At 39.0% G+C, this 14164-nt stretch overlaps 2 protein-coding genes across 5 annotated transcripts; one reads left to right on the top strand and one right to left on the bottom strand.

The window, feature by feature from the left end:
* Window positions 1-1601: 1601 nt before the first annotated feature.
* Window positions 1602-4875, bottom strand: LOC147754736 (transcriptional regulator ZNF706-like). Its single transcript, XM_086973828.1, has 2 exons — window positions 4246-4875; window positions 1602-3958 (listed from the first exon to the last, which is right to left on the bottom strand). Exon 2 carries the CDS (start codon window positions 3939-3941, stop codon window positions 3714-3716), a length of 228 nt encoding a protein of 75 aa, XP_086829954.1. The 5' UTR covers window positions 3942-3958; window positions 4246-4875; the 3' UTR covers window positions 1602-3713.
* An 86-nt stretch (window positions 4876-4961) lies between these two features.
* Window positions 4962-13263, top strand: l(2)37Cd (general transcription factor IIIC subunit l(2)37Cd). Of its 4 annotated transcripts, none has more exons than XM_086973809.1 (10): window positions 4962-5170; window positions 6628-6949; window positions 7828-7925; window positions 8070-8252; window positions 8576-8854; window positions 9016-9198; window positions 9500-9685; window positions 9933-10315; window positions 10567-10635; window positions 10897-13263. In XM_086973809.1, exons 1-10 carry the CDS (start codon window positions 5108-5110, stop codon window positions 11105-11107), a joined length of 1977 nt encoding a protein of 658 aa, XP_086829935.1. In that variant the 5' UTR covers window positions 4962-5107; the 3' UTR covers window positions 11108-13263. The 4 variants fall into 4 exon arrangements, with proteins under 4 accessions (XP_086829935.1, XP_086829936.1, XP_022667666.1 ...); XM_022811931.2 differs by lacking the exon at window positions 4962-5170 and adding an exon at window positions 6057-6321; XM_022811932.2 differs by lacking the exon at window positions 4962-5170 and adding an exon at window positions 6060-6219.
* The last annotated feature ends 901 nt before the right edge of the window (window positions 13264-14164 follow it).

Below are 14164 nucleotides of genomic sequence, written 5' to 3'. Positions count from 1 at the left end.
GCGATCCACCAAAATTAAGGACATCACTAAATGAAATCGTGTACCGATTACTAGCACATTCTGTACTGTGTGAGGCGTCGGAGTAGTATCATCTTTTGATGTTAAGTGCTGAAGCCCAGTATATTGGATGTGAAGCCCAGTGGGTAGTGATTTAAAGCCAGCTTTTCGGACTGTATCGTCTTTAGTTGCTATTCCATTATGGTCGCTGCAATGAAGGTTCCGATGTAACACCTGAATCATCTGCCTAGAAACATGACCTATGTGATCGTTTTCATCTTTTTCGTCGGCTCTGGGGCCAGCAGACAGACAACTAAAAAACAAAACTTCATTGCTACCGTTAAAAAAAGCCGCGGCCAGTTCAGACCAACGTTTGGTAACAGTGTGTAACAATTACATTTCGCCATCACGCGAATGGCAATGTCCTTGTGCACTGTGTTGAAAATTTGTTTTGTGTCGATGCATCGTATATCTATCGTACCACAGCAATGCTAAAGTCTAGGACAAAAAAAGCACCTTCAGCAAACACTCTAATTGTAAAACCTATTTTTGTATTTGAAAAGCCACGGCGACGAAATCTGCCTGATGCGGGGTAGTTCAATTACCGTTGTAAGCAATACACTTGTAATATTTAGAATTTATCACTGCTTCTAACTATAGCCTAGTAGCACCTAGTAAGCTTCTATAAGCATTCGTGGAATCGTTTTCACGTAATGAATGCAAAACAGTAACATGTTGGGAAAAACACTAACTCCGTTTTTGAATGCATTTATGAATTTGTGTTTATTATAACTCATACTTATAATCGCAACATTGTAATTCTATATAAATGCTTTAAAACTTTTTGATTCAGCGAGCCACTACAAGTGTGGCCTAGTAAATGCTAAAAACAGTACGAGGTATAATGTCAAGAATTACTACTGCACTATATGAGAAAATGACGAGAATCCGTTTGAGAGTTCGCAAAGTAACTTGAAAACACGTTGTCTAAATGCTTTTTTAATCTATGAAATAAATTTATTTTTTGCTTTAGCTTCTTAAGTATTTGCTGACAAAAATCTATACAATTTTTTCGTCTGAAACGAGACCATTCAATACCTCATGTTATATCTTATCCCTTATATTAACTATTAACTTTATAAAATATTGTTTAATGTATTATAGACAATGATTAGTATCATCATTATCATTATCGCCGAGTTTATTAACTGAAATACACTTAACGGATGGTGAAGTATTGATTTATGAGCAAACCACACCCTTAGAGCGACTTCGTCTATTTATTTCACGACGATGAGTCTCTAACGCGCGTTAGTGGTAGTACTGTAGTTGCAGGTGCATTAGCGGTAAGAGATTTGAACTCTTGAAGATAATTCGGATCATAATATTTTGTGACCAGGATACAACATATGCTCGAGCGTTTGAACCTTCTTGGGATCTGAACCTCTTTGCTACACCCATAACCCGAAATGTTATTAAAATAGATACTTTGACATTTTGAGCACTTTAATTATTATATTTATTATTTTCAATGCTTCCAGACTTTATTTCAGCAAGAAAATCGTCTCAACATGTACTACCCTAATAATGACGAAACCTTCGAATAAATCGCAATGAAAACCATATGCTTTATTCTGGCATTTTTTGTTTTACTTCCGTTCCTCATGTTGTTTCTGCTGCTGTAAGAATCTCGTAGAAACTCTGCTCCCCTTCCTATTTGCTATTCCTCATTGCTTGCACATAATCACACGTTAGCATGTCTCATAAACGCCTCTGTTGTCTGCGGGCCACCGGTATTGAGTTTATGGCTCGTGAAATGTCAAAACAATAATTTTTAAACCTACATATTGTATCATATCCTTTCGGATCTTACTCTTACTTTCATTTTGCCTGAAGAATACTTTTCGGCATGTTCGGACTGGCCTGCTTGCGATGTTTCAATACTGTTAATACATTCAACAATTTTACCATATTTTCTAACCGCATCTTCTTGGATTTCCTGTTTCGTACCGATGAACTCGCACAATTCCCATCGCTTTTTGCGACAGGCGAGCGTTGTTTCACCTACTGCCCATTTCTGTAATTAATGATATTTATGTTGTTCTCTTTTCCCAGCAGCTACTTGTGATTAATTCGCCTGTCTAAACGAAACTCCCAGTTGCTTTGGTTTGGCTTTAACTGTTACAAACCTCATAAATAATCAACAAAAGATAACGATTTTGACAAGTATTTTATATATAAATGTAATTCCTTCATCAAAGAATGCATAATAAAAGATAAATTTAGTTTTTGACGCATGCTAACGTGACAGAGCTACTAAGATTATTATGAGATGATTAAAACTTTTCTTTTGCTTCATGTAAACTTGAACAATCACCAAAAACGTCAAGTATGAAATAAATCATGATTACATATTTCAGCATTTGCTTTATTTAATCTTTTCACAGAAAAACGAGATAATGGCGAGAAAAACTTGGATATTGTTGCACAATCAGTCACTTTGTCTTACCACATACATCCTCTTTCCTTTCTTCTCTCAGATTCTGCCATATGTTTCTTCGAAAAGAGGGGGTGTCTATATTGTTTTATGATATTTTTGCCAGTGCTGTTTGTGTTGATACTGCAAAAACACGCCTGCGTCTCGTATGAAAATGACCATTTCTATATTTTGTTACGTTGTTCAAGCACGTCACAACCAAAGGGGAGGTTTGCAAAATGAAGGGAAAAGTAGTGTTGACCCCGTCCAATTTGACTCGTCGTTTATGTGGATACAGTATTTCGTAAGATTATAATTTTCATTACAATCGGAAGTTATTTCTGCGAATGCTTCGTAGCGGTAGAAAGAATGCGAATGTTTTTCTCTGTAGACTACTGCTAATCAGTTTCTTGTATATTAACGTTGACTGCAATCGAGGTAATTCACGTCCGTAACTCCCTCCGTTTATTTCCTTTTGTTTTTTATTTGGGCTGACAGTTAACCGGGCCTTGCGTTATGTATGGGTTATTGCATATTGCCTATTGGATATACTCTGTTTGATGAAAATCAACTAATCCTTCTGTTTTTTCCATACAACATTAACATTTGTTTTGCTTTGAACTGGATAACAGGATACGCCGCACCACAGTTCTACCCATATCAAACGGCACTCATCGTCATGATTTTCAGTTCATATTCTCTTCTTAGATACGCTCTTGATGCTAGATTTTGTTTACCCTATAGACAATAATTTGAATTTTCGTTTAGTAATAGCATAACAGGCTGTTATAGGTACGCAAACATTTTTCTGTCGTTCTTAGTCGCAGGCTGCTCGTTTGGACAACTACCACTCCGCCCCATATCTTTGCATTAAAGCCAATTCACCAAATCAATTTCAAGCGCACTGTAGAAATAGCAGCAGCTTTATGTGCATCAAGTTGAAATCAGATGTTGCTGGTTAGATGCAACGCAGACGCAGAGACAGAGGCAATATCTATGACGGAACGATCTAGACAGAAGTTAAGGCGCATCACTGGTATTGCCTGCACAGGATTATATTTGAGCGGGTACTACCTATTGTTCCTCAGTAATGAAATTATTGGTTATAATTAGAGCACTTGCCCAAAATATGACGACATAACAGTTGCGATTTTTTGATGCAAATTCTAACTTGGGACAGAGTGGTGGTGGAGAGAAGAGTGGATTGTTGCGGTTGTTAATATTTTTACTGCGGGTCCTGTTACGCCTGAACATCGACGAGTTCAGGAGGCATCGTCGCCTTTGGGTGTTTCGACTCGAAATGTTGCTTGTAGGTCTTCGGGTCCGGCATCTGAGATTTGCAGACTGAGCACGTGTGCACGAGCGCCTTCATCGCAGCTGCTTTTTGGTCAGTACCGCCCTTTCGCATCTGCTCCAGCTTCTTTGCGTTTTTTTGCTGCGACTGAATCTTCTGCTGACCGCGAGCCATTATTCTCGTTGTTGACGCTGAAGTCGCAGTAAGATTATTAGGTGAAATGCTATCTAAAACGCAAAATTACTCGTTCTACAACACTGCACAACACAAACAGGTCGAACACTCCGTTGAAATATGGTAACGACGAAAACGTGAGAAGTTCGATTCGGAAAGTACTCTGGAAATTAACTTTCCTCTATAGTTTTTCTCTGCGTTGCAAAAAAAGTGATGTCTCTAACAGTAGTTCCAACAGATTTCTCCAGAAAAGTTCGACCGCCAAAAGCTAAGCAAGTCACTTCAACTGCTACGAACTGATTACTTTTCAATTGTTGATGACGATGACGTCGATTTGGCTGCTATGCCGCTGCCGGTAGGTTACTTCTGCTACTGCTGGCTGCCCCGATGATGTAAAAGTGCCCCTGGCCGTTTACACTACTGCAGCTGCTGGCCGGTGACTATGCCGTCCACCGCCGCGACAGCTACGGCTACTTCCAGTAGCACCAAACAACAATGCCAACAAGGGCGCTATCAAATGAAACTCTCGAGCTGGCGACGGCAAATCGACGTCGTTCTCCTTTGTAGTCGATACTTGACCGGCACGAGAGGAACGGAACGTCTATCTTCGTTCAACGATTCGTTCGTTATTGAGCAGCTTAGCTGTTCGACTGGTGCTGCTGCCGCCGCCGCTGCTGCTGCTGCTGTGTCGTCGATCAGAAGTAGTAGAAGAGTGAAAGCAGGAGCGGTGGCAATGGCACCGCTGTGCTTGTTACGTTCACTTAGCCATTTGGTGCCTCTCGCCGTGTGTAAATAAATCCGTAACGGACAGCAGAAGTAACTGTATAGGCAAGAAGCAGAAGAAGCAGTGCAACAGCGAGGTCTCTGCTGCTACCGTCGGATAGAGACCTTTTCTTGCAACTTTGTTCGCCTCCTTCGTTCGTTCGCGAATCCCTCACTCACTCACTTAGCTGTCGCCTGCTTCGGCTGCTGCTTTCTGCTCTAGTGCCCGCAGCGCAACTGTTGCCAGCGATTCTCAACGACGCCGCTTAGCCGCAGCAGACGGAAAACGAGTGGTCAAACAATTTCCTATGAGGACTGACTGTTGTTGGCGCTGTTAACCTCGTGTGTAGCGGCTGCTGCACAGCTGCGTTAAAGCAGCAGCGGCGACAGCGGCGGCTGTTCTGATGATCAACCTAGACAGGGAAAGAACCGGTAGTGGAAGCGCGGGCTATTCAAATGACGAGAATGTGAGCATTTCGCTAAGAAAATACGACCTTCCTTTAGATGAATTGTGTATTTCGTGATATAAGCCTAGTAACCTCTGATTTTTCTTAACTAGAGACAGGAAACCAGATAAATAAAGGAAGAAATATCATCGTTCCTCAATCAATGCTTGAACTGGTTTATTAAAAGAAGAACGTAAAAGATAGAAGGAAGTTTATACCGGACAAATGAACGCTCTAAATATGAGCGATTGGTCTCTTTGCTTAAACTGACCTAAATTTACGCAGGCGTCTTGTACCTACATTAACAGGAAGGTGGTAATATAATATGATAAAGAATTGACAAATAAATATGCATAATTTTGTATTTTGAAATTTTAAATTTAAAAAACGAATTGGATTGTTGACATTAAACCCAGAAAATAGCTGCATCAATATTCTATAAAAAACAATGAGACAACTGTCGCACACAAAATGAATAGTTGCCGTTACGCAAGTACTTGTAAAAAATATCTCGAAACGAAGCCCTTCAGCCAAACTACATGGCCGCATAATCATACCCACACATGAACCGAACACGAAGCCCATTTCATCGCATGGATTATATTTTAGTTACTATTATATCGACCCGTGAGCTATCGCATACAGCAACTGCCCATTCGACTGTATATTACCAATTTATAGAAATAAAAGGATAGAAAAATGCATTGCTTTATCTAATCGAGTATATATATACATATAAGATTATTCATATGTTTCATGTGTACCGTTCCTTTTTTGCGTTAGACATAGTATATTTAATCTGCCGAAATCTGAAGTTTTCCCAGAACAGCTGGGTTTAGGTTGGGACTGTCTACATTTGTGTATGTTCCGCCGTCGCTCGCCATTGTGTTTACAAACATAGCAGAACAACCGAGTGAAAACTAAAGGGAATGCGCGTGTTCTACAAACGGCGATGACGGGTTTGATGGGACAGATGACTACCAAACGCATTGCGCTTAAAACATTTGAAAAAAAGTGATTTGGGATTATTCGTGTTTTATTTATGAAGCAATGTTACATTGTGTTGAGCTGTGAGTATGACGTTATGGGCTGATTATATCCCGATATAGTCACGCAATACTGAAATTAATGAAGCTCAAGGAACATATTTATTTAGTTTTGTGGCTTAGCCGGTAAGTGCGAGAAATATACTACTTTTATTTAAACAATTAATAATAGAAGTATTGGACTAAAAACTCAAAAAATTTTAGTGCCATTCCATAGATTTACGACGGCTCACGCACAATTAGCATTGTAAGCCCGATAAGGCGAAGAAAAAACCGTGGCCGTTTGAGCTATCAGTTGAAACTGCAATTACTAGCTTAAAGTGTTAAAGCCTAATTGGCTTAACCCGGCATCTTGTTAGCATGCTGCTACATTGTTCACTGTAAACTTCCTACGTATTTCTATAATACAAATAATTTGTGGTAAACTTGCAGATAATTAACACATTACGCCCAAAGGAGCCGGTCCCATGCACTCGTCCGGTTTCGTTCATCAACGAAACAGATAGTTTTGTGCTCTGCGTGTCGTGTTTGCTTGTGCTTCTAATGGAGCCGGGCCCATCGTACGCAACTGAAGTAGGCAGCGTCCCTGACCCAAAGCAGGAGCAAATACTTTCTAATCTCGTTTTAATTAAGCATCCTTGCCTTGTTCGAGATGGGTCCGAGAAACGAGCTATTGCGATGCTTGGAGGAATAGCCCAGGTAGAACATACGTTTAACGTTGGAAACATGCGGATGCAACTTAACTTCCGCACAGGTATGAGTACAAATTTTCACAACATACTTAGACATTAGTTTAATATAGCATACATTTTGGAGAAGGCTTGTTGGAATTGTTTTATTGGCGTGTGACATGAAAAGTGTTAGCCAAGTTGTTTAATATCACGACAGATGCAGAAATTATATAATCCTGCCCGTATTTTAGTTTCTGAAAAAAAAAATCGACAAGGTTCGCGTTTTTCCTTGGGATCGATGCGATATACGAGGTCATGGAGTCTCGAAGCAAGCGGCAAACTTGTTTGCTTTGACCCTTAAAAATGACCGAAGTGGCCAGCCGAGAAATACGAATTGCTTGTCACGGAAACAAACAGTTTGTACAGAGGCATATCAAGGAGCGGATAGCGATATAGAGATGTTGCAGTCAACTCAAGAAACGATTGATAACGGCTTTACTGATAACTGGTTTGACAACCAGGGGTGATTTGAGGTAGTGAAGTGAGATCAACGAACATGTGGGTATCATTAGGCAAGTAAAACGAGAGCTGAACTTTTCCGGAACACACTGACTTCGAGTACAATTGTCGACAACACACTCTAGCTTCTGGTGAAATCGCTGTTTTCGGATCAGCGACTACTTGTGAGTGACGAGTTGACAAGTAGTTTTTTGAAACTTGCAGTAGTCGCAGAAAGCAATGCAATTGTATCGTAGTTAAAATATTTTCTAGGACACCAGCTAGACGGCCAAACGCAAATACGGTGTAGCCGACTTAGTGCACGTCTACGGTATAATAACGTATAATAAATAATATAATATAATATGCAATAAGCTATAAAACCAGGTTTCGAGCACTACGAAATGGACGAAGTACTACTGCTTTTTTTTTCGAATTGTTCTATATACTACAATTTTTGTAGAAGGTGACAGTTGTTCGAAAGGTATCTTCGGAACTCATCGCGACATCATTGGCATATGGGCGGTCGTGCGTCGCTATCGGAATCGTCGCACCGGACAGGTGGGAAAAATGAAGACTTTTAATTCTGTTTTGTATATCTCAATGTCAAAGTCCCGTCGGCGGTGTAGTAGAACTGCTGTTAGCCATGGAATATAGATGATCGAGGTAAATTTATCATAATAGAGGGTACTATCTTCTTCAAAGGTGATTTGCCACAGTGAGCCGCTGGGTGTGGTCCGACACGTTTATGAGTTCGATGGAATGGCCGATTTTCAGTACCTGCCTGCGATCCTTGTTAGCCAAAGAGCTGTACTTAGTAAGGAAGGGACGTCTGCCACAATGAGTGCGAAAAGCGAATTAAGTCTCGGCCTTGTTCGTAAAGAAAAGGTGCTACAAAGATATTTAGTGAATGAGGGAGCTTGATAATAAGGCCCTTCGTTTTAGGAAGTAATAATCTAAAGTAAAAAATGTATAGGTATACACTAAACTAAAATAACTATAAAGTCCAATGATTATTGTTATAGTATGCACTATTTTTTTTAGCATTTAGGAACAACCAGGGATGCAGTCTTCAGGAAATTGCCTCCGAACTTAAATCAAAAAACTAATTGTGTATATGAATCGGTATAGTTATATTACGCTAGTGAGGAGTATCAACCAATGTAAGGATTTTTTAATTTTTTATTGAATTATTGCTATGCATGTTTTAGGTGGACTCGTCATCCAATACACAGGCCATCGCCCTGGAAAAGCCAAAGGACAACTTAAGGGAACTGCCCGACTTAAGTTCATCTGGTAACAATGAAACGCAGACCAGTTCTAACGAGGGCAGTACTAGACCATTTGTTAGTGAGAGAAAGCATATCACTGACATGGGAAACGGTATCGGAAGGGATATACGAAATGAGCTGGTGGAAATTAACATAACTGGTCTCGAATTTGATAGCTTCGTCAAATCCAATTCTGTTCCCCTGTTTATCGTGCCGCAGGTTTGTTTGTTGCTGTTTCAAAACTTTGGCTTATTTAAGTTCGTGAAATCTTTAAAAGGTATTTTTTTTACACGCTAGAGTGATTTTTTGTTTCATATTTAGCGTGTGCCTTGAAATCACTTTTGCCTATTTTTGTGTGTATGATGCTGGCTGTATGTTAGGTGTTTACTCGAATGGATTTACCTTATACGGGCGTGTATAGACACGTGACAGGAACTCGGCTTCACCGCAAGGATGAGGCTGGACTGCCTGTTTTGCGTAAGCAACGGACGAATTATGCCACCATTGTGAGGCTGCTTGCGCCTCCATTCGGCGATAAAGTTCCCCAGCAGGCATTGCCAGAGGTTTATACTTTTTCATTATTTCTTTCTATTTACTTATTAAGTCATCTAAATATATGTACGTGTACTTATAAGGACAAGGACCTGAAATGACGGATTTGCAATACCATATTATTAACTGGTATATGTTTTTATATGGCTTGAACCGTAGTCTAACGTTTAAGTTGGCCTATCTCGATAAATATATAGTATTTATCGGCTAGACACATATATTTGTCACATAATTCTATTGGCTATTTAGGCTATTGCCTAACTGAAGGTAAATCACGTCGTGTCGATATAATTGGTAATATACTCGATTTAGGCCATTGAATTGTTCGAGCTGGTAGACGAACATTTACGTGCTCGAGTTGCGGAGGCCTTTCAACGTCGTCCTGTTTGGACTAAAAGCGCCTTGTCACATGAACTCGACATTGATCGAGTTCACCTGAAGACGGTTATTGTGGGACTTGCGTATTGTGTTAACCAAGGACCATTTCGTCTTTGCTGGGTAAGCTCTTGTAAATTTATTTTAGAATATGTCGGTTAATTTGATTAATTTTTGATGGGCTATTTCTGTCCGAGCCAATGAGTTTTAAAGTCTGAGATACTCCTGCTTTGCATTTAGATTCCAACAGGCAAAATCCACTGCAATTATGTTATCCAGTATTAATCAGCGACACCTTTTCCGACAGAAATCGCCGAAATCCTTAATGAGGACACACGTGTCTAATTATGTCTGAATTTGTATTTTATAGGTTCGGTACGGTTTCGATCCACGTACTGATCCGTCTGCGAAGCCGTTCCAAACCTTGGATTGTAGAGTGAAAGTATCGACGAATGTTCGTTCTGAGAGAACCGTGCATTTTACCGCGGAAGCTGATCCAACCACGGCTCAAGGAGGAAGCAGTTGGGATGCACCGGCTGTTCGCGGTGGACACGTTGTCCCAGTGCAGATAGCCCCATCAGGTTATCGACATAAACGGCATCGTAAAGAGGACATTGACGCTCGTGAAGTTCGTGAACGGAATACTCGAATGCTTCGTTGTAAATATATTCCGGGCCGTCTCCCACATTCAAGACAGCTTCTCTACCACTTATGTGATATCGGACTTAACAGTGTACAGGAACTCGTACACAGGTAGGTGCGACAAGTCCTATCATGCGCGTTTAGGAGCAAATGCAAGCTATTGTTTTTCAAAACATACATATTTACTGAATTCAAAGGATGATTCTGTTCATTGATTAAAACTTCTGATATTCAATTTAAACTATCGAAGTACAGAGTATGCTATAATCTACCAATGATTAATATTTAAAGTTGAGTGCATTCGAACTAAAACTAATTAGAAGAATAATTAACTTGTTTTTGTGTGCCCCTATTTTCGTTAGGAATGACGGACAAGAAGTTTGGTCCGACCAGGATGGTTGGTGCCTTTCAGGAACAACAAGACATATTCGGTATGTTCTTTTGTGGCGCTAACTAAGTAACGTGTTACTTCAGAGAAACTATGGCATAGGAGATATACTTGTGGCATAGAAGATACTTTAAAATATTTTTTATATATAGAGCTAGCATATACTTGTCGACTGTTGGCTATAATAAACCATTATGTGTAGTGCAGTGGTGTAGCTCTGTCTAAAAAGTGTATCTCTTTTTTTTTGAATACACATAGTGTAATATACTTCTCGCTTATTTCTTCGTTATCATTGATACTGTAGAGACTATTTAGCCGCCGATATGAAGCAAACAGTGGAACGTCAACGGGCAGAGAAATCCCAAGACGAGGATGATGATGCTTTGTTCGCTCTCGAAGACTCACAGAAAGCAAGCTGTTCTCTGGAGCATGGCGAATATGGGAACGAAGGAGAAGACTTTCAAGAAGAAATGGAAGACGACGACGATATGGAAGGATTTTTCGAAACGAGCTGATTGTTGGACGTCCGAGCTATCTTATTGAAGTGGTTATTGATTTACCGCAAAAAGACTAATTGTAAAATCGGGGCGTTGATCGCCTTAGAATATTCTGAATCTATATTTGCTACAGATGATAGGGCTATTAAGAATAATATACAGACATTAAATGTGGACTGCGGTGGAGCATTGTTTTGTTGTTGTGTCACAAAATTGGTTAATTTTGCGACCGGTTAATTTAATTAGCTGTTGGGAATAAAATATGAGCTATGTGAAGCAAAAGGTGAGACGAGAACAGAACAGGATGTATAGCTGTTTGAATAGATTTTCTCCTTATGCATAAGGTAGGTGTTTATATATATATATATATATATATATATGTGAACTTATATGTAGTTTATCTATACACTAAATGCATTTCGTCAGTCTAAATTAAATTCTGGATACGATTTTTTTGCATTTGGACCAACATGGTATAAATAATAAAAATAATAATCATCATAATTGTTAGAAAAAAAGTTTAAATGACACCAAATAATTCAGTGACTGGCTGTTATAAAACCTTATGCTATTTAATGAATAGTCGGTATTTTGGATGAAGTCATGATAAAGATATTTCGCACTTTATTTCTCGCTGTAATGTGTTCATACGATTCTGTAATGCATATTGTTGTTATTGATAATTTTTGTTAAAATGCTTGCTGGCTTTAATGGCCATACAAATTGTCCTGTGATATACGCCATCTACTCACATATATACTACATTTTAATGCATGTATTGCATCGTTTTTCTCCATCTCTTTTATCATTGAAGGTGTGCAATTCTTAAATAGTGCATCGTGGGTAATTACCTCATAGCAGTACATGAATATCCTGACGCCATCCTAAAAATTTATTATTACTAGAATTTATTTAGACTGTTCAGCTTACACATTTGAGCGAAACACGCGAAAAAAACGGTGCACAGACGAGCAATTTCAAGGTGATGTATACAGTTCGTTCTGTATGACGAATCCTTTGAATCAAACTCTACTCTAAATGGTAGTCGAACTTTTTTTAGCAACGTAAGTAGTATTTGACTACGAGACAAATTGTTCGTCATTCCTATCTCCTGCTTATTTTTTGAAATCTCGTTCTCCCCTCGCTCTCTCTCTCTCTCTCTCTCTCTCTCTCTCTCTCTCGCTCTCTTTAGATACATATAATGCTAAGTCTATGTATATGGATTTAGCATTAGATTTAACCCGTTGACACGAGTAGACCAGTTTAAAGTTCATATCAGCCTCCGCTAGCTTACCAGTGAAACATACCGTTGTTTCGCCTTCCCCATGCTTTTAGCTGGCATACAAGTTGTTTCAAGCATTTTATTCAATTTCTTCGGACTAACGTAGATTCATGTCACTGACTGACCTATATGGATTAGCCATTTGTTTGACACAGTGACGCGGATGTGCGTAGCCAAAACAAGTGATCATCATTTTTCATGTTTCAAATATAGGTATTAATGTCAGTCATTTTCAGTTTCAGCCGTAGTCTTCGTTATATATGTGTGTCACGAATATATCACGGATACAATGTTCCACATCATGACCGTAGAACTGAATGCTATTTAATCATTATATTATGTAAGACGCGCCCGTATAAACGGATGATTAAAATAGCTGACGGATTGTTGATTGTTGGCGAAATGGAGCGGATTAGCTTTTGACGATGGACGGTACTATGGCGCCTCCTTCGGACTATCCCTTCGATTTTTATTCTAGCGGAAACAAAAAAGCCCCAAAAGAATCTTCATCATTAATCACTATCGGTCATTTTAAGTAGTTCACAAATTATAGCCATCACATCAGCTTAAACTGCAATTATATGGATGATGTGCTTCTTATCCGAAGAGTACTTAATCCACACTTATGTAAGCAAACACACAAGTTAGGCATCCCCTTCTCCTGCCAAATATTGACTTGCTGCACCCACAGTACGCAACAATGTGTGCATATTTAGTTAACATAGCGGCAGTTTTTAATAATTGAATGAATTAACTAACGTGAAATGCTGGATAAATAAGATAAGTATTACTGATAGAGATTGCCGCGATGAAGTTTATCGTGTGGCACTAGTTCTTCAAATAGCAATCGAACTTTCTGCTTAATAAACAGCTTCACATTATATGAATGCTACCATTGCTCCATGCTTCATGTCATCTAATTTTATCATTTTTATTTACAGAATTGACACAGCAGCCATCTTCAGTATCGACTTTATTATTGGGTCGTTGTCGACGACGATAAATCCACTATTGTTCTTATCTATACTAAATTGTGTCACGCCGTGTCGTCAGCTACATGAAGTGATCATTGCACATACAAATCATAACATTATCTTGTTATCTATTACTGCCCTTCTTGTCTGGATTCTGGCATGTAATTAGAGGATCCATTATTTTTTGACTAAAACTTAGTGGTATTATCATCAGTTGGGTAGTATAAAATGTTCCCTATGTTGGCACCGTGCACTATTAATGGTAAAATTGATAGATGGCATTGCTCGTTTCCTTTATCTTTCGATACAATTTTAATTCGCAAGTAATTTACACTTACTGTTGCTGTTGCGCTTTCACAGTTTATTTTGGTGTTAATTGTTATATTATTCTTTCATGAAATCACAAAGCATGGACGTGACGGTTCGTGAAGCAAGTTATTACTTCAGCATCTGCTACAGTGAACTATGGACGGCTATGTACATACATAGCTATTAATGAGTTCCCAGTGATATTCCCCTCCATGATCATACCTGTTATAGTTCTGATTATTATTCTACTATATATATATATATATATATATATGAATATATGGCTTCCGCTGACGAAGGATAGGAAGCCCCTCGAAGGTTACTGCGGAATGGTGAACTGTTGTTGATGAACATCATAAATAATAATTACGACTTGTTGTAGCATCATATAGTGTTTACAAATCACACTAGGTGCGATTTTTACTTAGAGTATAATGAAAACCGATCATTGATATTAAACAGATCGTACTCTGTTAAACATTTCAGGAAAATGGGTAACAAACAAGTCGA

This window comes from Varroa destructor, unplaced genomic scaffold, assembly GCF_002443255.2.
Source record: "Varroa destructor unplaced genomic scaffold, Vdes_3.0 BEIS01000006.1, whole genome shotgun sequence".
NCBI lineage: Eukaryota > Metazoa > Arthropoda > Arachnida > Mesostigmata > Varroidae > Varroa > Varroa destructor.
The sequence above is the reverse complement of the archived record's forward strand: the minus strand, read 5'-3'. Positions and strand labels throughout refer to the sequence as shown.